Genomic DNA, 24,512 nt, shown 5'->3' with positions numbered 1-24,512 from the left:
CCTTAGTTCGCTAGCTAATTATGAAGTAGGTTTATTTGTTGATAAATAATAATTTTAAAAAAGTCATGAAAGACACACAAAATACTAAATGGACATAATACTTACACAACAACAGCTGATACGTGTACTGTAAAATAATCTTCTTAAGGGATGTCACTTTTTACGTACTGTACCTAGTCTGTTCAGTCTACGGTAAATTTATTCCTGACAGCCAAAGTTGATAAGAATGTAAGATTCCCATTGTATTCCATAAAAAATGCATGTGGGTCATTTTTGACCCACTTGTGGAGGCTTAGGGTAGTAATACAAAAATGACAATTTCTTCAAATGTATAAAAAGTTCATCAAAAATTTGAATGGCATTATATCAAAACATGTTTTTTGAGGAACACCTGGAATATGGATTGATAACAATTTTTCATTCCGAAGATATTTCAAGAAAACAACCTCACCGGGTCATTTTGACCCACTTATGCATCTCCGTGACACAAACAGTTTGATGACTTTTGGGTAGAGTTGTCCAATAATGACTTTTTAACTAATAACCGATATCCCATTGTTTTCCAACTCCAAAAATCCAATACCGCTATCAAACCGATACCCATATATGCGTCCGTGGACTTAACATACTATTGCTAATTGTATTGTGATGCCCCCCTGGATGCTTTAATAATGGTAATTGTAACAACTTCAAGGTTTTTCAAATAAAATAAACATTCTGTGAAAAAAAAAAAATCAACTGAAGTTATAGAAAAAGCACCAAAATAATGTCCCATATGAATGAAATCAATTGAAATGAGCCAAAATGTCCGTAAAAAAAATCACATATAAATCACATTTATACGAGTTACTCCAAAGAGCCACTAGGGGTGTGACTAAGCAATACAAATACAGGCAGGCATTGTAGGACATGCCAGTGTAATGATAATTCCCAAGATGCATTTTTCTGGGCTTTTGCACAGGTTTTTAATTATAATTACCGTAAATTTCGCACTATAAGACGCGCCTGATCATAAGCCGCTACCCACCAAATTTGGCACGAAAATGGCATTTGTTCATAGATAAGCCGCACTGACTGTATGCCCCAGCTGTCCTCATTGTATTATAGGATACAGCACTTCTTTTGACAGCGGCATCATACGAGTATCATAAGACCAGATGAACCACTACCATAAAGCTTTACAGCCAATTGGTTCATTGCTTGAAGAAGCTTCATTTGGTCATCACTGCTCCCTTGGGGGAGACAGTCCACCTCTGCTGCCATCTGCTGTTAGCACTGTTGTTGTCCAACATTCCTCTTAGCATGCACTGCAGCGCTACAGATGTACATAACAATCAAAATTCATGTTCTGTGCTAATTATTTCTTCAGTTACTGTTCCAGTTGTTTCATTATTTGCTAGTTATGGTATTTGGTAACACTTTATTTGACAGTGGCGCCATCAGACTGTCATTAGACAATCATAGTTATGATATAACACTGTCATGAGCATTTATGAAGGCTTATAACAGATGTCATTTAGTGTTAACCGGCAAATTATCTCACTTTTGCATGGATGTAAAAGATCCAAGCTGGACATAAATGGTGTTAGCGACATAATTTGCTGGATGACACTTAATAACATAAGCATTCAGTAACGCCCATGATAGAGTCATGTTATTATTATTACGGTCTTATGATAGTGTTATGAAACCACTGTCAAATAAAGAGTTACCTATTAACCCAAATAAATCAACAAATTGGCCACACTGGACGATAAGATGCAGGATTCAAAATGAAGGAAAAAAGTAGCGGTTTATAGTCCGAAAATTACAGTTTGTGTTTCATTACTTTTCTTGGTTACTATTTTTATCTGGTGAAGTAGTAGTTATATTTGATGAGTTTATAATTCATTATTTTTCATTTTATTTGTGCACCACGAGTGATTAGGGTCTTTCTCTCCGTCAACAAATCCCAAGCATTTTACAGATCCCTCTAAGCAGAGCTGCCGCAAAGGCTGCGGCTTGCAAGTTTGATAACTCATCTTACAAACTGGCGCAAAACTTCTACCGATCTTTTCCTATATTCATTTAAATGTACTTTTATCTACTTTTGGGTAAAGATGATTTGGCTACAAAGTATTTTTATGCAAGTATTGTATCTGTACTTGTGCTTTGGAGATAAAATGCAAAAATCATATGACAAAATTTCACCTTTCCAAAGATAATAAAGCTCAGTTATTATTAGGCATAAGGTGCTGGTCGTTACTGCTCCCATCCTGGGCTTGAAAAACACAGCAGAACGACAAAGAGTGTCCATATAAGGACAGAACATGGTGTATTCAGTTAAGGGCACAGCAGATGCAATAAATCCCACTCAGGATTTGTCACAACAGATAACTGGAGTATGTGACATAGACGCAATGACCCCTGACATGGAGCCATTTGGGAAGGATCACCTTTTCTTTAGCATCCGTGGCCACCTCTCTGGCCTCCGTCACTTTCTGCTTTTTCTCCGGACTCAAGTTTTCCTGCTCGTTGGCCTGTTTCTCTTTGTCCATGGCGTTCTGTTCCTTCTGACAGCACTTGTGGTACACGGCCCGGGCCTTCTCCAGCTGTTTAACACAAACAAACATGCACATAAACATAGAAACCAAATGGCATCATTCAACTATCGCTAGAGCAGTCAAGAAGATTGAAAATGGGAGTGGTATACCAATGTTGTCATCTTTGGCAATCTATATGCACACATCAGGAATGCTTTACAAACAATCCGTCGCGTAGTATAAACTGCAGTTTTTGCCGCGGTTCCGAGAAACTTTGATCGTACTGACTCTCCCAATAGCCTATGCCACTTTTTCCATAACATGACTCCAGCGCCAGATTGGCAAATTGATTTCTGGTGTAAACATGGGAAATGAGGAAAGTCATCGGCGAGACGCAAGTCGTGTGAGGGCAGAAACATCTGCTTTGTGTTGGAAATTCTTAGCTCAGTCCACACTCATCAGATCCACATGCAGATAGTCGATGCTGGCAACTGGTCGCGACAGAACCCAAGTCACAGAGTCAAAGTAAGTGCTAGGAAACGTCAATCACAAGGCAACCTTAGCTGTGTTAGGGTACCTTACCTTGACTTAGTGTCATTGACAGCTACAAATCATGTCAGAATTTTTGGGTAATCGTTGACTAAACCTAAACTTTAAAGTTTATCACTAAATCTGCCTATTACCACCTAAAAAACAGACCGAATTTAAAAGCTTCTTTCTAAACAAGACATGGAAAAACTTATCCATGCATTCATTTTTAGCAAATTGGATTATTGCAATGGTGTATTTACATGTTTTAACCTATAAAAAAACAACAACAAAAACAATCAGGAGCAGCTAGCATGCTGCTGCTAGTAGCTCACAAATACAAGAAAAATGGACCATAATACACTGGTCATCAAATCCCTGCACTGGCTTCCGGTGAGGGATAGACTATAAAAGATTACTGCTGGGTTCATCTGGAACAGTGGCAGATCCTAACAGCACTAGAAGTCGAATCTATTTGGACTGGGAGCAAGTCAAAACGAATTGGATCTCTAGCGCATCAATGGCAGCAAAACTATTACTGTGTTTATCGTTAAAGCAGTAATGCGAAGTAATTTCTTCACATGCCAAATAGGGTCACAAGTAAAGTAATTAAACATTGTGCAACAAATAAAGCATGAAAAAATAATTTATATGTTGTATATTTGAAACAATAATCGCGTTTCCGAAGTTCGAGCCTGGAAGGGGACGAACCGGAAGTGATACGTCACACCGGGAACGCGATGGCATCTCCATATATATGGCCGCCATACAAAGCCCTTCAAACAATGATTCAAAAAGCGATATAAGCGATAGATCAAGCGCAAGGGAGGAGATCCAAGTTTTTGAAGAGTTGGAGGAAGAAGAGGAGATTGGAATTTTATGTTATTAGCCAGACGCTAATCAGGATGCAAACAATGTGCCTAGACTTCCTGACATGGAATGGATACAAGACCCATCGAGATTACAACATTGGTAAGATATAGGCTGTTATTATTTTCATGATTTGAAGATGCAGGCATTTGCACATAATTTGGTGTTTTTGTCTATCTGATGACATTGCTAAAAAAAAATAATAATCAGACTTCATGTTCATTTTGGCAGATCCGGCAGCTTTCGTGCATATAAAATAATAATATAAAAACGTTCGGGGGAAAGAAGGAGATGAGTCGTTGTTATATCTTGACCGAGTGACCCACACGACACCTTTATTGGCTTTTACAACTTTACTCAACGTCTTGCCAAGTGACTCTGAACAACAACTTTTCTCTCTTTTTAGTGAAGGAGTAAGCCACAAACAATAACACATCTAAATGACATGCGTACACTCTACTGGTGAACATGGCTTTCTCCACTTTATTGTGGCAACAATAAGAAAACAAAGTGGCGTCCAATGGCGTGAGGAAATGTAGTTTTTTCACACAAGCGAACAGATTACAAAGCACCACTTCAGTGTTGTCCCGAGACTACATTTCCCATGATTCACTGCGTGGCCTGCGCGCTTGCTGATTTGCTGCCAGACATTAAAAACAACACTTGTCACCTGTCAGCGGCTCTTGCGAAGCGGCGAAACACAAACTAGAAGGCTATCAAGCGATCACCGTGAAAGAAACGGCGAACCGTACAAATGCAATGCAATGCTTGAAGCATGAAGGTGGAAATACATAATACAAATACAAATAAATGTGCAAAAACTCACCGGCGGTGTGTGTCTCTTACTGCAACGTGACTGTGAATTACCGCGACGCCGACCCGCTTATGTGCACATCCACACCCCTTTCCCGATTGACAGTGGATTAACCCTTTCGGACAAGATCGTAGATGACGCACAATTTAAACACGCTTATCCTAGCGAACGCAACAACACCTATGATCGGGGATAGCCTCGGCTAACGTCGCTAGCTTCTACTGTTCATTCCACAACAGTTGGCAGCTCTGCTTTGACAAAGTCATCAGTCATCTATCCAAAAATCACACTTACTTTTTGGCAAATCCTTGATCATAAGCAGACCGGTTAAGGAAGCAGGCATCTTCGAAGTGTTTGCAGCAGAGAACACTACTCGATGATGGCATGAAATTCATTCGCTTCGTGCGAACGAAAGATGTCCATTTACGTGCCCTGCTATCCTTTGGCCACTCATACAACTTTTCGTTTGAGTGAGAACAAAACATCGCCACACGCCACCGTGGCTTCTTACCGAGAAGCAATGCAACAAACAATACTGTTCTATGGCGGACTTCCCTCGCACTTCCCGGTGTGACGTAATTTCCGAAGATTTCCGAAGATTGCCGAAGAAAAGTATTTTCGTTGTCAAGGGCGTTGCTATGGGTTAAACAAAGAATCTGGGAGGGTTGCGTTACAAAAAAATAATGAAAATATGCTTATAATTGTTTAGCCATTGATATTATTCAAAAACATCGTTGGCCAACATTAGTTCACATTTCCCCTTTAACATGTACTGCACAATAGTACAATAGCAAACATTCTCTGTCTCCCAGTTTAAATGGACTTGACATTTATCACTGTAAATGGCAGATCATGAGTTAATATAGATTATTGAAATAATATGACAGTACAAATAAAATGCTAATTAATTTGTAATTACAATATCACTTAAGCCCCTTTCACACATGCCGAAACATCATGAAAATACCGAGATTTAAACAGGCAGCCCTTGTATGTGAACTCAGTTTCCCGGGTCGACTGGAACATAGGACCTTCTTGGTGATGATTGGGGAATTTTCCTCCTCACAAACTTCTCTGTCTTGTGGGGTGCCACAAGGCTCTATTTTAGGGCCTGTTCTCTTTGCACTTTATCTCCTACCTTTAGGATCAATTATGAAAAACATACATTTTTATGCTGATGACTTGCAGCTGTATCTCCCCCTGAGACCCAACGAACAAACTGCCCTCACTAAATTAATCGAGTGCATATCCGATGTGAAGCAGTGGCTAGCACAAAACTTTTTACATCTTAACGAAAGCAAAACTGAATATATAACTTTTGGCACACCTTCTATGTTAAATGCCCTTAAGCCCAACTCTGGCACCCTGGCTCCCTTTTTTTTTTTTTTTTTTTTTTTTTTAAACACATGTTAAAAATCTCGGAGTGATATTTGATAGCAGGCTCAACTTTGAAAAACAAATTAGTTCTGTTGTAAGAGCAAGTTTTTTCCAGCCCCGTCTCGGCCAAAGTGAAGCCTCTTCTTACTTGCCACGACCTTGAAAAAGCAATTCATGCTTTTATAAGCTCAAGGCTGGATTACTGCAACGCACTTTATGTTGGTCTTCCCAAATCCTCAATTTCTCGTCTCCAACTTGTTCAAAATGCTGCTGCTCGATTTTTAACAGATACACCTTGACGTGAACATATTACCCCCTTGCTATCATCGCTCCACTGGCTTCCAGTCCATTTTAGAATTGATTTTAAACTTTTACTGTTTGTTTTTAATTCCAATAATGGCCAGGCTCCTTCTTACTCATCGGAAATTTTAACCATCCGTAACACTGGCAGGACTCATTGCTCTACCAGCCAACTTCATTTGCACGTTTCGAGGTCCAAACTAAAACAGTGGGGAGACCGATCTTTTACGGTTGCTGCCCCCAGGTTATGGAATAGTCTTCCCCCCTGAAATCCGCACCACTACGAATTTGGGCCTTTTTAAATCTCGTTTAAAGACACACCTTTTTCGACTCGCCTTTCCCCCAGATTAGTTTAGCCTGGTTTTATTTCTTAAAGGTTTTTAATGTTTTCGAATTTGATCTGTTTTATTGTTTTATTTGCTGTCTGACTTTTATCGTGATGTGTTGTTTTGCTTCTTTTTTTTTTTTCTTAATGTCATTGTATAATACTTTCCTGCCTTTTATTTACTATGAGCCATGTTTGTCTTTGTTGTAAAGCACTTTGGGGACCTTTTGGGTTTTGTAAAAGGCTATATAAATAAATTTGATTGATTGATTGACACGGAGATTACGCAGACAATAGCGTACCGCACGAATGCTATTTTTAGACCGTGACGTCGCCACCGTAACGCAAAAGTGGGACATTATTGACACGCCCTCGCATACAAACCATGTTATTTCTGCTTGTTTTCTCCGGTAATCTTTCAAAAAAGAACATGCCGATCAAACACTGTTGCTACGGAACTTGTAGAAACCTCATGCATTTCCCGAAACCAAAAACTCGGAGGAAAAAATGTGAAGAATGGAACTTTTTTGATTGAAGTAATGTTGATTTGTGTTTGGGCTACATTTTGGCAAGGAGATTTTTGTCTTTATTATTCAATCAAAAAATAAGTTGCTTAAAAAAAATATATGTTTTTAAAAAATCACTTCGATCAAAAAAAGAAAAATTTCAATCATAGAAAAAGTTTTTGAATGCGAAAAAATATTTGAGATTGAAAAATTTGCATTTGAACACTTAATTTTTCATTGAAAAAGTTTTCTTTGATTGCAACAATCCTTTTTGTGTTTGGGCCATATTAAGGGTAGGACATTTGTGTCTCAATCATTCAATCCCCTCAAAAAGTTATACTTATTATTCTAAATATTTTCAATCAAAGAAAAAAATCATTTCAAAAATAAAATTGCCCTCCTCTAATATTTATTTATTTTTTAAAATGAAAATTATATGCAAAACAAATGACCGTCTAAGGTGCTAGTCAGATGTTCTGTTCAAAAAATAATTTTGACCCATTATAAAAATATATTTTTTTGTTCATTTCATTCATTTTTGTTGCAGGTTTATTGCTTTACAATTTTCATATATATAGGAAAGTGAATTACCGTACATGAAATGACACTTTTCGGCCACTGGGGGGGGGGGGGGGTCTGTCCCCCCTGGTCCCCCCTTAAAATCTGCTTATGCTCAACACCCTTTTCTTGGATTGCCTGGGTTTAAAGAGAATTATAATACTAAGGGGCTGTGAGATGTAAATAGAACAGTTATGTGGCAAGATAACAAATATTGATAAAGTCATTGAAAAAATAAATCACATTCATGACCAATTATCGAAAATTGATCGAAAATTACGAACATTTCTGAATGTAGCCCGGAAACAGCCGAATGGGGCTGTGACGTCACAGCCAGGAAACAAAAGGTCGAGGCAGGTGCCATCGTTGTTTATCGACGAGAGAGTTGAGTTTGTGTTTTATCAAAATATCGCTAAAATGGTTCAAACCTGTCGTCCTATGTGGTGTACAATTAGCCATTTGTCGCAATGTAGTACCAATGATTTCCCGAACGCGAGAAAAAGAGCTGGACTACGCAGACAATGAGTAAAGTTCGTCCGTGCAAAGAGGGCTAATTTTGCAGACCCGGCCTCCGGCACGGTTTTATGTGATGCGCATTTTACACCTGAAAGCTATTTGAACTATGGACAAATGAAATCACGTTTTGCTAAGAAATTGCTGCTGAAAGCAGTTGCGGTGCCCACCATACACGCGCAGCCACCTAAATGTCCCGAGATATCAAGAAAGTGTTAGGTTTTGTGTTGGGTTTTTCCTAGTGTGACTTGTCTCTGTGATTACCCATTGATTTCACCTGTGTGTGTTCTCCCAGTGTATCCTGCCATCTGCATCCACCTGTGTTACCCAGCTGTTCCTCGTCTCGTTACCCCTTGTCTGCGTGTGTATATAAAGACCCAGTTTCTTGTCACCCCTTGTTGCGTCATTGTCAATGCCAACAAAAAACAAAGTATCAACAAAACGACCGGGGAATCCAAAAAGTCTTAACACTGAGGCAAACAAAAGTATCACTAACAAAAGACTGCTTTTCAAAAACTTACACGGAACACGAGGGCTTGGAAGATCTTGGCTTTGACACGGACGTAGACGCTGACATTGACAATGACGCAACAAGGAGTGAACAGAAAATGGGAGCTTATATACACACAAGCAGACAAGGGGTAACGAGACAACAAGGAACAGGTGAGCACAGGAGGATAGTCTAGGAGAAGGCACATCAGGTGAAATCAATGGGCAATCACAGGGACAAGTCACACTAGGAGAAAACAAACACAAAACCTAACAGAAAGAGGACGATGACTGGCACTGATGAGACTACCCCACCGCCCCAGGCAAAGCAAAGGAGGGGAGCAGCCAAGCTCGAAATGGCCAGAGTGAGTACTCTTTTATAATAAAAAAAATATATCACGCATTGGATATAGGACTGGACACATGTATAAATTATCGCTCGTAAAATATATACAACAAATCCTTTAATCCCATTCATATTTGTGTCTGTTGGCAGAGCGAAAACCTATGATAGCACAATAAATGATAATTATTCTATACATTACTTTATTTTGCGGTCACGGTGTATCAGCTTCACAAAAAGAAATGCAAAACAAACCATTCGGTGTTTCCCACACGATCTGTTGCTGGTGTTTCATCAGTGTGATTGCTCCCCTCAATGATCGTTTCATTAGGCTACATTTGCTTTTGTTTGGGTTCAAATTGATAACCCAAAACACCAAAGAAAGGTTCATAACTCTCCTCGTCACCATTAGAAGAACGGATTCGTCGCTGCAACTACAAACAAAATTGTCTGCCATCATCGCCACCATTCAGTACTAAGCACTGGATGTTTCCTTGTTGTGACGTCACGCACACAGTATGCTAGATTTCCGGGATCTCGGGCGCCGGTCGTTTTAGCTTGACTATCGATCCAAATTTCTATCATTTTCTTGGTGTTGCGATGTGTGTAATTACACAAAGTGGCATGATATGAATCCAAAAGGCATGCGTTTATGGATAAATGTTGGAATATTAGCATTTCCCCAGGTGTTTTAATACTCTTTAAATGCAATCTGGATGAGCATGAATTGGCTGCAGTAACGACGTCGGAAATGCTCCCACAAACGGGTCTGTAACAAAACACAATTTGACCAACATTGTGACAGCCAATGCCCACCAAAAATGACGTAATGTCCGTGTTATAAAATCGCGCCAGTAGCCCTCCCCGCACATTGAGCGCGAGTGCACAACACGGGTAAAGTCTGTGAAAGTGTCCAACCTGCGTCATTCCGCGATATCTCTACATGCGTGAAAGCAATGACGCGACTAAATCCCGTGTCACTTTACACGGGAATTTACCAGGATATGTTTGTGAAAGGGGCTTAAATTATGAGCTAATAATTAGTACTTTTGAATACATTATTATTAGGGCTGTCAAAATTATCGCGTTAACGGGCGGTAATTAATTTTTTAAATTAATCACGTTAAAATATTTGACGCAATTAACGCACATGTCCCGCTCAGACAGTATTCTGCCTTTTGGTAAGTTTTACAGCAAGGCTTTTTGTGCTGTCCAACAGCGAACTCTTGTGGTTGCTTTGCGACATGGTTTATTGTTTTCTTGCCAGTTCAATATGGCTGCACGACGTCTCGGGCTGACGCCTACGTTGTAATGTGCTTATATGATCCTTGGACAAGATTTATCCGTAAGTATGGTTGTTGTAAAGAATGTACATATTATGTTAGTAAGCAAATGTTATATTTTTTGTATGAGACGCTTTTTGTTTATGTTTAGTGAACCTGTATAGCGTGCTAAGCTAACGTTGTTGCTAATGCAATGCTTGTGTACTTTTTGTTGTAGTTTTACGACGGTCTAAGGAGGACAATGGTTTGAGGCCATTTTATTAATAAATCAGATGAAAAAGGAAGTCTGATTATTAAGGCGTCGTTCACGAGCTGTCTAGCTTTGGAAAAAGTAGACGCTTCGGAGTGAGGACAGCATAGACAGATTTAAATGACAGTAGAGTGAAATGCCCACTACAGTCCTTATGTACCGTATGTTGAATGTATATATCCATCTTGTGTCTTATCTTTCCATTTCAACAATTTATTTTACAGAATATATATATAATTTACAGAAAAAAATATGGCATATTTTGTAGATGGTTTGAATTGCGATTAATTGCGATTAATTACGATTAATTAATTTTTAAGCTGTAATTAACTCGATTAAAAATTTTAATCGTTTGACAGCCCTAATTATTATACAGTCTGAGATTACTCACAAATAATGTCAGGTGATTAATCACGATTTAAATTGGTAACCAATGCCCAGTCCAGGTTTTTATTTCTATTTCTTGATGGTTTGCGTTTAAATTATTTCTTGCTGATTTCAATGTGACGTTAAGCACGTTGAACTACCTTGTGTTGAATTTTACTACATTCCAGTAAAGGCAGAGCTGCCAACTCTCATGCTTTGAGCGTGAGACACACGCAATTGCCTGTTTTCTCACGCACACACGCCACACATCCAATTTCTCACGCAAAAAAAAAAAACAATCTGATTTTGGGCCGAGATTCATTCGTTTCTTTTTCAAACTCTCTACTCGCCACCACAACCCTATTCGCTGCATAAACATCCTAGTTGCGACAGAAGAAGACCTTCAAGAAGACAATCGCGGGAGAAACTCAAATGGAGAAAGAATCTCTGAAGAAAGTCATATCCAATCAGAAGATTACAGACAGAGATTAGGTATGTTATAATTAGTGACATATATCGTCAATTAAGTACCCACTCTTTTACTTTAAATCTTGAAAGAAATGTTTGTGTTTGTGCGTGTGAACTTGATTTTGTGTTGTAAATGTAAACTCAGTTCCCATAACAAGCACAGGAGATCACCTTGTTAGCCTCGTAGTATTGCCTACTGCAAGCATGCTCAAAACATCAGCTCATATAGCACTGCTTATTTAGTATTAGGCCATGTTCACACTTGGCTGCCTCCTGCGCCTACTGAGCGCTTTCTGAGCGCCTTTTGTGCGAGTATCCTAAACGGGATTCTATCTTAAACGTCACCATACATAACGGTTAGTAACGTTGGTCAACCAAATAGGCTAACGTACAGTTGTGGTCAAAAGTTTACATACACTTGTGAAGAACATAATGTCATGGCTCTGTTGAGTTTCCAGTTATTTCTACAACTCTGATTTTTCTCCGATAGAGTGATTGGAACAGATACTTCTTTGTCACACAAAACATTCATGAAGTTTGGTTCTTTTATGACTTTATTATGGATTAACAGAAAAAGTGATCAAATCTGCTAGGTCAAAAATATACATACATGGATCTGAAAAAGCGAATCACTGACTTGAACAAGTCAGAAACGTCACTTGGAGCCATTTCAAAGCAGCTGCAGGTCCCAAGAACAACAGTGCAAACAATTGTTTGTGAGTATAAAGTGCATGGCACTGTTTTGTCACTGCCACGATCAGGAAGAAAATGCAAGCTATCACCTGCTGCTGAGAGAAAATTGGTCAGGAGGGTGAAGATTCAACCGAGAATCACCAAAAAGCAGATCTGCCAAGAATTGGAAGCTGCTGGAACACAGGTGTCAGTGTCCACAGTCAAGCGTGTTTTGCATCTCCATGGACTGGGAGGCTGCCGTGCAAGAAGGAAGCCCTTGCTCCAAAAGCGGCACCTTAAGGCTCGACTGAAGTTTGCTGCTGATCACATGGACAAAGATATGACCTTCTGGAGGAAGGTTCTGTGGTCAGACGAAACAAAAATCGAGCTGTTTGGCCACAATGCCCAGCAATATGTTTGGAGGAGAAAAGGTGAGGCCTTTAACCCCAAGTACACCATACCTACCGTCAAGCACAGTGGTGGTAGTATTATGCTGTGGGGCTGTTTTGCTACCAATGGAACTGGTGCTTTACAGAGAGTAAATGGGATAATGAAGAAGGAGGATTACCTTCAAATTCTTCAAGATAACCTAACGTCATCAGCCCGAAGATTGGGTCTTGGGCGCAGTTGGGTGTTCCAACAGGACAATGACCCCAAACACACATCAAAAGTGGTAATGGAATGGCTAAATCAGGCTAGAATTAAGGTTTTTGAATGGCCTTCCCAAAGTCCTGACTTAAACCCCATTGAGAACTTGTGGACAATGCTGAAGAAACAAGTCCATGTCAGAAAGCCATCAAAATTAACTGAACTGCACCAATTCTGTCAAGAGGAGTGGTCAAAGATTCAACCAGAAGCTTGCCAGAAGCTTGTGGATGGCTACCAAAAGCGCCTAATTGAAGTGAAAATGGCCAAGGGACATGTTACCAAATATTAGTGCTGCTGTATGTATATTTTTGACCCAGCAGATTTGATCACTTTTTACTGTTCACCCATAATAAAATCATAAAAGAACCAAACTTCATGAATGTTTTATGTGACAAAGAAGTATCTGTTCCAATCACTCTATCAGAGAAAAATCAGAGTTGTAGAAATAACTGGAAACTCAAGAGAGCCATGACATTATGTTCTTCACAAGTGTATGTAAACTTTTGACCACAACTGTAGTCCATTGTTAGCATAAATGCTAACGATGGACTACATTAGCCTATTTGCCAACTCTCACGCTTTGAGCGTGAGGCACACGCAATTGCCTGTTTTCTCACGCACACACGCCACACATCCAATTACTCAAGGGGGAAAATTTTGGTCACCCCCAACAAAATCTCACTCCTGGGTTTTTCTAAAAGTTGGCAGCTCTGTAAAGGTGTGTTGTGGTATTGGTTGAAACACTTAATCACACTGAAATATAATTCATCCCCCTCAAAACTCTCTTGCTACGGACCTTACTCAGCTTTTGGTTCCACGGTTTCTGCGCTCGTGAGAAACTAGCGTTGGTGTCGTAGCTTTCCCGGAAGCCGCAGAAGAGTTTTTTAGGGAAGCTCTCCCTCTGCCAGGTCTTGACTCGGACCCCTTCCTCGGCCACGAGAGACTGTGAGATGGACGAGTGCAGGGCGGCCAGGCGCTCGGTGGAGGTGAAGAAGCTCTGCCAGGCCGTCATCAGGGAGCCGTAGAGCGGCCCTGGGGAAGGACACGGTCATGACAAACAACCGAGGTGAGTCATGGAAGCAATAAAGTAGTCCTGATCTCCATCTTTCCACTCGGAAACACATGGATTCATTTAAGACCTGGCGTCCACAAATATGGATGACACAATGGGTCATGGGGTGGCTATCTGAGTACTTAAATTTACTCACGTGAGGTCTACATATATGGACGCCAGGTCTTATCGAGCTTAAAACCCATCAAGAAATCTTAAAAGTGTTCCTGACGTTACTCACGAGTATCCACAATGGCCTTCCATCTGTTGCTCCATTGGCTGAGCTGCTGGGCGTACGCTTTTTCGACCCTGGCTCTCTCCGCGAAGCAGGCTACGATGTCGTTGCAAGCCCCGTACGACTGTTGGGTTCTGCGTACCGTCGGGACGTAATTACCAGGCTAGGATGGAAACACAACAATAAGCAGAAAATATCTGGTGTGCTAGATATACAGGTAAAATACCAGCAGCAGTAATACCAGCAGCAGTGGTGGCGGTAATATTACTGTAAATTTAAAAAAAAAAAAAAAAAAACAACAACAACTCAAATTCGAACCTGCACCGTCATCTTGGAAGTCGAGCGTGCTTACTACCGAGCTACTGAAGTCCTTGAGAATTTAAAGGAACATACCAGCAGCTGAAACTAGACTAGAATATTGGCTCAGTGGTCAGGACGCTCAACTGCTATGGTGACAATACGGATCAAACCATCATCAGACTGTGCACATGGAAACTTTTTACAGTTGTTTGCAGTACAACAACTGCTAAAATGTACTTCTTTTTACAGTATTTTGATGTTAATTTGACATAATCTTTTCACAGTTTTACCGTTTTTAAACTACAATTCTGGCAACCGGAGCTGCAAGTATTTTTCCATCAATCTAAGTTTGTTTTTTTGGTTCGGTTTTGCAAGAAACACTTTACTTTGAAGTACTGTAATACCTTTCAGTCACAATATAAGACTTACCATCCAGAAGCTGGTTTTGGTGGCATCTTGGGTAGGTTCTTGAGGAAGGCTCGCCATGACTGTGGCTGTCGCGCAGAGAAGCTAAATGTTGCTGTTGTGCAAGAGACAGTTCAATCAAAGGAACGCCGGTTTTGTTGGCAGAGCCACACCGGTGATTTGCGCGTAACTGGTTGAACGTCTCAACTATGACGGTTGAGTGTCAGGTACAGACAGACAAAGTAAAACTGAGCGGGGAGCCTCTCGGACAGGGGAATAACTAGTTTTGTTACATATTTGATTCACGAAAATGTTACTTGAAAACCTAAAAATATATGATTCCAAAGAACTAAACTGGTTTGATGAAGTGTGATTGTTTTATTTGCGAGTTGGGTGTGTGTCTTTTTTGGGGGCGTGATTTTGACAGTGAGTCTCAAACATTTTACAGCAAGAAAACACCTGAGAATCTAATTGGCTCGCCAAGTACCACTACCTAGATGTCCAATCTATTTTGGGAGAGGCAGCGGATAACTGATTTTGGGGTAAATCCAGATCACTTCTGGTAAATTTGAGCATTTTGGTTCACTTTCTGCAGATTTTAGGTAACTTTCAGTTTATATTGGGACTCTTTTTGGGACTCATACATGGGGCGCCGTTTGTAAAGCAGCACATGCTCAAAATTACGACAACATTTTCTCACTTTTAGCGCCACACAGTGTTTAAAATGGTGTGAAATTTTTAGAGTCACTTTTTGTGTGTGTGCAAATTTACATTATTTAGCAACTTACATATTTATTTTTAAATAAGAAATTTTGGACCTGATTGTTTAAATCCAGAACTAAATATTTAATTCAAATATTAAACTCATATCCTATATCCTAAATGTTAAATCAGGAAATAGTCGGAACTAAATATTTAGCTTAATATACAAATTCACATGACTGGAGACCGGAAGTAACAAAATAAAAGCTGCAGTACACAAAATAGTCTTTAAATAGTTTCTCCTAAATATGTATTTTATCAATATATTGTTATTATCACAATGACTCAAGTCCAAGAGCAGGTTTTGTTTATTTTCAAGCCACGTAAACAGACAGTCTGAGCTGCTCCACCAGCTTTTATTTTGTTACTTCCGGTCTCTGGTCATGTGAATTTGCATATTAAGCTAAATATTTAGTGCCAACCGTTTCCAGATTTAGTATTTTGGATATAGTATATAAATTTAAAGATTAAATTAAATATTTAGTTCTGGATTTAAACAATCAGGTCCAAAACTTCTGATTTAAAAATAAATATTTAAGTTGCTAAATAATGTTGTAAATGTGCAAAAAAAAAAAAAAAAAAAAAAAAGTGACTCTAAAAATGTCACACCACGTGTTAAACACTGTGTGGCGCTAAATGTGAGAAAATGTTGTCGTAATTTTCAGCATGTGCTGCTTTACAAACGGCGCCCCATACTTCTCTTCCTTCCTTTCACTTCCTTTTAATTTGGGGTAGAGGTGCAACAATTATCGATTAATTGACAACTAATCAAAACTATTTTGATAACCAATTAATCGCTTTGGATCTTTTTCACCTTACACTTGTCTAAATTCTTGAAATTATTTCTTATAAATTCTCAGTTGTAAATATTATCAGATTTCTTCATTATATTTGTGTTAAGTCACGTTAGGACATGAACAAAAATATGCTTTTATTTTGGAAAACAACCATTCACATTTTTGTCCGTTTTCAGACACCTTACGGTCTAAACTTTTTGCCAATTTTTAGACATTTTACTGTCTACACTAGCTTCGGCGAACCTGGGACTTAAAAACTTATAGGCTCTAATAAGCTGTTTTATTAAAATATGTCATTAGAAAATTAAAGATCTATAATATTTAGTACATGTTTTGTTCTATGTGTGCAATGGAGATGACGTAGATTGTCATTGTAACAAGACTGGGGGGTCAGCAACCTGCGGCTCTAGAGCCACATGCCGCTCTTTAGCACTGCCCTAGTGGCTCCCTGGAGCTTTTTCAAAAATGTTTGAAAATGGAAAAAGATGCAGGAGGAAAATATATTTTTAGTTTTATTATGGTTTTTGTAGGAAAAACATTTTTGTAATTCATGAATATTGTAATGAAGTTAAACTTTAGGTGGCATCGTAAAACAGAGTAGTCACATGGTGCGTCATTCTCTATAGGATGCACTGCAGGGAAAATAAAAATTTACTGTATTTTCCACACTATAAGGCGCATCAGAGTATAAGACACACCTTCAATGAATGGCCTATTTCAAAACAGTTTTCATCTATAGGGCACGCTGCATTATAAGGCACAGTAGTAGTAGTTGGTGTTGCGTTATGTATCCACAAAATGGAGCCGAGCTAAATGGAATGTCATGCCATGATTAAACAATATTAATCCATGTATAAGGCACATACATATAAGGCCCACTGTCGGCTTTTGAGAAAAATTGAAGGCTTTCAGTTGCGCCTTACAGTGCGAAAAATGAAGAACGTAGCCAAATTAGTCATTTTAATGGTAAGCTAATATAGCTAAGATAGATACATACAGCATGTGTTGCCTTCATTATGAGGCTTTCAGTTTTTTGCGGCTCCAGACATATTTGTTTTTTTGCTTCAATATGGCTCTTTCAACAGTTTGGGTTGCCGACCCCTGAACTAGAAGAACACTACCGGGTTACTCAAATTTCTCCTATGCGGCGAGACGAGTACTTCCTATTTGTGTTTTATGGAGTCTTTTATTACCTTATCATTGCTTTAAAATACTTTTTGCATGTGTTTCCCTTTCATACTTTTAAACATTGTGTTTTCTTGTAGTTTTAAGCAGATTGTTGATCTGTTGACCAGATTAGGCACGTAGCATATTTAAACCACCCTTATTTGATATTAGTACATTAAAGTATTTTCTTCAGGCATCTTTAGTATATTCTGTCTGTATGCATCTAAACAAAACAAGCTGAAAGCACGGGGTAGTACTTTGGGTGTCAAATTTGCCTCTTTTAGGACGTTTCGCCGGTGTAGCACATTTTGGCAGAACACCGTTTTTTTTTCCTACTCTCGTCTCGTCTTTCCTGTTCATTTTGCTTTTGCTGCTCGTTTTGTGAAATATCGACAGTGCTGTCATGTTCATTAATGTTCCCCTCGGGTTCAAATTGAAAGGGTTGAACAAATGATATGTTTATGTCGCTAGAGTATTACTCTGGAAGCCTGGCAGCGTAACCATGTGACATCAACGCCCTGCGACGTCAACAACAATGGCGATCTACTAGTTAAACTTATTTTACAAATTGTATAAAAATGAAAACATCAAGAGGGGTTTCAATAACTAAACTCATATTAAGGTTATCTTTTAAGAATTACAAGCATTTCTATCCATGGATCCCTTTAATAAGGCTGCAACAACTAATCGATCAAAATCGATTAATAAATTAGTTGCCAACTAATTTGATAATTGATACAGTTGTAGACTACAGTTAAGTCAGGAAGCTGTTATGAAATATTTTTTAAGGAAATAGTCATCCTTTTTGTCTTCATTGTTACTTACAGCATGCCTAAAAAACTCTAAGGTAAATTGTGAAGGTAAATGAAAAAAGTTAGACGTTTAATTAATCACCCAAACAATCGATTATGAAAATAATCGTGAGTTGCAGCCTTAATTTCGGGTCACTTCCTGTAGACTTTTTGGTAAAAATGACTGGGACGGTTGCAATAGATTTGACGACTATCGCCATCAGCGGCAGCTAAAGTATTCCTGCGTCCATCGCTAGCACGTACCGCACTGTAAAAGTTGGAAGAACCAAGGTCCTTGATGGACTAACTCATGTGACGTCAAAAAACTGTACTGTATTAACGCGCTGTGCTGGAATAAAAAAACGTTTGAACATTTAATTCACTCAATCTTTTGCGTACCACTCATGGTAGCCCGCAGACCACTGCTGGTACTCGTACCATACTTTGAGAACCGCTGATCTTATAAATTTGTTATTTGAGAGCTGATAATCTCAAGCCGAAGTGGTTAGAAGTCCCATTTTCAATTAAAGAACATCGAAATAACGTCATAATCTTGCGGTCTATAAACTGTTATTTATACCGTACTGCGCTCGGATACACGCATAGCTGTCCCAGTGGCAGACTGAAATTCATAAGGAGGGTGGGGAAGTGACTGAAGCGGCAGGAATAGAACAGCTGCTCTTGCATTCTTCCCCAAAATAAACAGCAGTGAAAGGTCATCTTTCCCTATGCTCTGATTATTACAGAAGCGAGTATCCACGAAAGAATATACCACAAAAAATCCTCGGGGATGGTGAGAATCGCAAAAATGCAAGAATGCCGAAGTGACTAGTAACCACACCTTGCCATGACAAGACACGACTGCACCTATCTGTGACATTGCCAGCTCATTTTCACACTAATTTTGCAAAGTTTCCACAGCTTCCTGATCATTTCCTGTCTAGCAGAGGAAGAAAAAGGTCGCAAAAGTACTCATAACTGTCATAAAAGTGTCAAAAACACATGTTAAGAGTAGAAGTACTGATTGCATTTTATTATATTGTCCTGAAAATGCGTTTTTACTTGGGATGGTCCCTAGGCGTGGACACTTTAGAACGCCTTGTGGTCAACCACAGGTGTGCGCACATCTCAATGAAGGGTCAAAAAAGGTCAAACAAATCTTTTTTGTTTGATGTGATTTTTAGAATATTTCAGATTAACAAAGGCAAAACATACCAGCCATTGAAGACTTTACAAGGTTGTATATGATTGACACTTGAGCAGGGCGTGGTTTTAGACACGCCCACAAGATTTGATGCTGGATTCAGTACGATTTCATTGAGATTGAACGTGGTCGGCAACAACACTTTAAACCAGGGGTGTCCAAACTTTTTGCAAAGGGGGCCAGATTTGGTATGGTAAAAATGTGGGGGGCCGACCTTGGCTGACATCCTTTACGTAGAACAATCTATTTAAGCAAATTTTAGCAAGCCATATGTGTGTCAAATTTGCTTTATTATTTTTTTAAATTAATAATTTCAACAATCTCGCAACTACCTTTTGTGGCGTTCTCTTTCGGCTCTTGGGCTCTTGCGAAATACTCATGCTGTAAAATTGAACTAGCTTCAAGTTGCTTAAATTTCTCGCTATGTATCGTCCCTGTAATCTTGTCATACATATCAGCGTGTCCTGTTTGGTAATATCGCCTCACATTGAACTCTTTAAAAACAGCAACTGTCTCTTTGCAAATGAGGCAGACACAGTTGTGAAGAATTTTTTTGAAGAAATAGTCCAATTTCCACCTATCCTTGAAGTGTCGGCCGTCCCAGTCAACTTTCTTTTTGTTGCTGATTGTCGCCATTTTAGAAACTTGGGAGAAAAGGGTCACAAAGGGTAATGTTGCTTAGAGTGCTGCTGCCTTTTAGTGGGTAAATGAGGAGCAGCATTTGGTGTGTAAACTACTTCATATGCTGGTAGCAGTACTGCTGACCAATTTATTAAGTCTGTGTGCGGGCCAGACGTTATTGATTTTATGACAGAGGCTGGGGGCCGGATGAAATTTGACCACAGGCCGCATTTGGCCCCCGGGCCGGACTTTGGACATGTCTGCCTTAAACCGTTATAGGGAAAGTGACTTTTTGGTAATTTGGCAAAAACATTTTAAACATTAATATGTGGACGCTAGGCCTCAATTATACTAAATTTTCACAATTAATCATTATTTTCACATATGTATAAATTTTTAATGAATACACTTAAAAAATTAGATCTCACAGTATTTATGTATTTTCACTCCATTGACTTCTCTAGACGTCCAATCAATTTTTACTTAATTTAGTCAATCATGGATCACGGTCTTTTACAGGGCAGTACGTTAGCATTGGACGCAGTAATATTTAAGCCGCCATTGACGTCAGTAGACGTCCAATCCATTTAGAATGGGAGGGGCGAATGAACGAACCTCCCAGTCGAAATGAATTGACGTCTAGCGCCCCAAATGGTAGCCAATGAATTAAATGAATTATCTGCCATTGACGGCCTCTAGACGTCCAATCCATTTTGACTTCACGGACCATGGTTCTTGTACAACTTTTACAGTACAATACATACTACTATTACCGTGTCCATCACACAGTAATACTTTAGCTGTATGTCCTCCGCTGAAGTTAAAGCAAGTAATGACATAATTGTAATCAGATCCTACCCACCACTAGAAGATTAAAACGGGTCACGCAGTAGCAGTGACGCAAAGTGGTGGCAGAGCATAGTCTAGCCGCAAGCGTCTTCATGTTATCTGTGATTCACCACCGATTACTCAAGTGAGCAACACTTGTTCCTGGAGGCTCCCCCTCTCAACATTGACCCCATTTTGCCCCACTTAAAGTGCTGAACACAAATTGTTGATAAAACAGTCACCAAAGCCTTACCTTAATTTCCTTTCTTCTTCTTTCACTTGAACGCCATCCCTGGCATCTCCTCACTCCTCTTTGACTCTGACTTCAAAAGCCTCAAGGGGACCCCCCCCCTGCCGCCCCCCCACTCGCCCCTCCTTGGTCGCTCTCTATATGGTGCTAATGGGACGCACAAGTGTCATTTTGACTGGTGTCGACATGGTGTGGAGTTATGCGAGCTTATTAGACTGTGGGTGACACAGCAAAAGTGTACTTTAAGTACGAGAGAACAACGGATACCTGGGAAGAAAAACAAAGCTTTAGCTGGCAACCAACTGTTTAACTCTTTATAGAATAAGTGACTATTTTTGGTAATTTAAATAAATTCAATATCAATAATTATTACAGAAGTATGTTACTTTTTAAATTTTTATTAACTCAAAATTACTGGGGGGGATCGAGTAGGAATACTTTGCTTTGCTGGTTGCTGAACCATTACTCCCAATTATTTGTCGTTTTCTTTTTTTGCAGAGGATAAAGAATATATGACAGTGAAAACTGTAAATTGTTTGTCTACAGTCCCTGACAAAAGTCTTGTCGCTCATCCATTTTGTGGAAACAATTGCTAATAATAATAATGACTTTTAATTATTCAATTGGTTTCAGAAATGGCTCATGTGACCCTCCCAAATGATGTTGAATGTACAAAATATATTTGTTTCACTGAAAAAAGATTTCTCATTTAACGAAGACATAATGTCCAAATTTTGGCAGGACACAACTTTTGTCGCCTACAGAAAGTAGTGTGACTATTGAACAAAAAATGTACTTCAAATTAGGGCTGCAGCTATCGATTATTTTAGTAGTCGATTAATCGATGAGCTAGTGAGTTCGAATAATCAAGTAATCGGATCAGGAACATAAAAAAATTAAAATACCTTAGCTGAGTCTCAAATGGTATAAAAAAATAATTGAGGATCCGTGTACAACAAAAGAGCAATTGGCTAACTTACATGGCAAATGTCAGCTAGCTTAAATGCTATAAAATGCTAACGTTATTAATTTTTTTTTTTTTTTTTTTACAATACTCTTAACAAATGGTTCAGACACATATTCCCACAAAAAAAGGCTAAATGTACCTATAAACTAAATTACGAAAAAACATTAGTTCAAACAAAAACTTAGCTTATGTTGGTCTGAACAGGGAGCAGCTGGATTCAGCCATGTGAAATGAGGAAGACTAGAGGGCAGTGTATCCACCCAAATCAATAAAACTAAATGCAAAACACTTTCAAAACAAACCATTACAACACCATTTTAATTAAACGAATACTCGAAGCAGCAAAATTTAATTTGAATCTTTTTTTCTAATCGAATACTTGAGTTAATCGATTAATTGTTGCAGCACTACTTCAAATACAAAAATATGCTACATAACATAAGCGAACTACGCTGCAGTGCTGTGACATCCAAATTTAATATTTTGTATGACTTCCATGCTTGAAGGACTGCATCCATGCGGTTCGGCAAGGATTCATACAATTTATTGATGAAGTCGTCGGAACATCAAAGAAAGCTGTCCTGCATGCCTCACAGAGTTCATCAACATTCTTGGGTTTCGTCTTCCATGCTTCCTCTTTCATGGAACATGCAAACTCCACACAGGAGCCGAAGCCCGGGATTGAACCCTTGATGTCAGAACTGTGAGGCAGACGTTCTAACCACTCAGCCACCGTGCCGCCTATTGTTTGGCAATTTAAAACTGATTTTACCGTGGATTGGAACATATTCTCGGCTCTCCTGTTCGCCATCTGTGTTGTTATGGAGACTACTTCCGACACGGAAGAGTGACGTTGCTCGTTAAGAACACGTCACGCAAATAAACGAATCTGATTGGACGGTTGATTTTGTCCTTGCTTGAGAGGCCGTTAATGGGCTGGGTCCCAGACTATTCTCACAGTGTTTGAAAAATACAGGGAGAACAGTCTGGCCGTGCAAGGCAAGTATATCTGCTGTTGCACTGTTGTTTTGTTTTTCTTTTGTAGTTCCTTACGGGTTACTTTTCAAACGACTAACCCAAATTGATCTGTATGTAGTGTAGTACTGCAACGATTAATCGATTAAGTCGAGTAATTCAATTAGAAAAAAGTTTCGAGTCAAATTTTGCTGCTTTGAGGATTTGTTTATTTTGAGTGATGTTGTAATGGTTCGTTTTCAAAGTGTTTGCATTTAGTCTTACTGATTGGGGTGGATACACCGCCCTCTAGTGGCAACAGTAAATATGACATAACTCGTCTAACATGGTGAATCCAACCGCTCGCTGTTGTTTTTGTTTTGCTAATATGTTTATGATTCATAATTTAGTTGTGAAGTATATTTATCAGGGTTTTTTGTGAGAATATGTATATATGAATTTGTTAAGAGCATTGTAAAAAATAAATGTTAGCATTTTATAGCATTTAAGCTAGCGGACTTTTGCCATGCAAGATAGCCCAATGTTCTTTTGTTGTACTTAAATCCTTATTTATTTTTTAGACTGTTTTAGGCTAAGGTATTTTAATTTATTTTTAAATGCATTTATTGCTCTTGTGAAATATTTGTAATCCGATTACTCAATAATTCGAGCTAACTGATACATTAATCGATTACTTAAATAATCGATAGCTGCAGCCCTCATGATACAGTGGGGAGAACAAGTATTTGATACACTGTCAATGGGTTTTCCCATTGGCAGTGTATCAAATACTTGTTCTCCCCACTGTATGTATATAACTTAATACACCACAGTACTGTATATCTGCTATATACTGTATTACTGTATTAAATATACAATTTAGTTTTACTTATATACACAAACTATTTTAGCACATACAGTTGGTAACTCGACAAACGAACACATCGACATACGATCCTTTCAACAGCTGACATAAATTTGTCGTCTTTTGTCTCGACATATGACGACATGCTCAAAATACGACGATTTACGACAGCATTGCAATTTCATTGTTTTCCCGCAAGACAGCTAGACTGCGGATTTTCTTGTGAGAGGAATCAACATGGATCCAAAGAAGTTACCTTCTTTGGATCCATGTTGATTCCTCAACAGGTGGTGAAAAAAAAAAAGGAAGAGAATAGAAACAACAGAGAATGAACATCCCAATGGCGTACCGCACGCATGCTATTTTTAGACCGTAATTTGTGCCACTTTTCGCCGGTAATCTATCAAAACCGAACATGCCGATAACGCATTGCTTTTTTGGAACTTGTAGTAACGACTCTAGACATTACGACAAATGAAGGAT

General features: G+C 39.0%; 1 protein-coding gene across 3 annotated transcripts in view; it reads right to left on the bottom strand.

Annotated features, from left to right (window-relative positions):
* LOC130909330 (protein kinase C and casein kinase substrate in neurons protein 3-like) overlaps positions 1-21,333 on the bottom strand; it is a 30,332-nt gene extending 8,999 nt beyond the window's left edge. For 2 of the 3 annotated variants that reach the window (XM_057825658.1, XM_057825656.1), the window contains exons 1-5: positions 21,247-21,333; positions 14,848-14,938; positions 14,125-14,281; positions 13,629-13,864; positions 2,436-2,591 (exon numbers count right to left, since the gene is read on the bottom strand). In XM_057825658.1, the coding sequence (XP_057681641.1) occupies positions 2,436-2,591; positions 13,629-13,864; positions 14,125-14,281; positions 14,848-14,904 (606 nt within the window). In that variant the 5' untranslated portion in view covers positions 14,905-14,938; positions 21,247-21,333. Of the gene's footprint in view, positions 1-2,435; positions 2,592-13,628; positions 13,865-14,124; positions 14,282-14,847; positions 14,939-21,246 lie in introns of those variants that run through there. The other variant, XM_057825659.1, reaches the window with a different exon arrangement.
* Positions 21,334-24,512: the final 3,179 nt, after the last annotated feature.

This window comes from Corythoichthys intestinalis, chromosome 21, assembly GCF_030265065.1.
Source record: "Corythoichthys intestinalis isolate RoL2023-P3 chromosome 21, ASM3026506v1, whole genome shotgun sequence".
NCBI lineage: Eukaryota > Metazoa > Chordata > Actinopteri > Syngnathiformes > Syngnathidae > Corythoichthys > Corythoichthys intestinalis.
The sequence above is the reverse complement of the archived record's forward strand: the minus strand, read 5'-3'. Positions and strand labels throughout refer to the sequence as shown.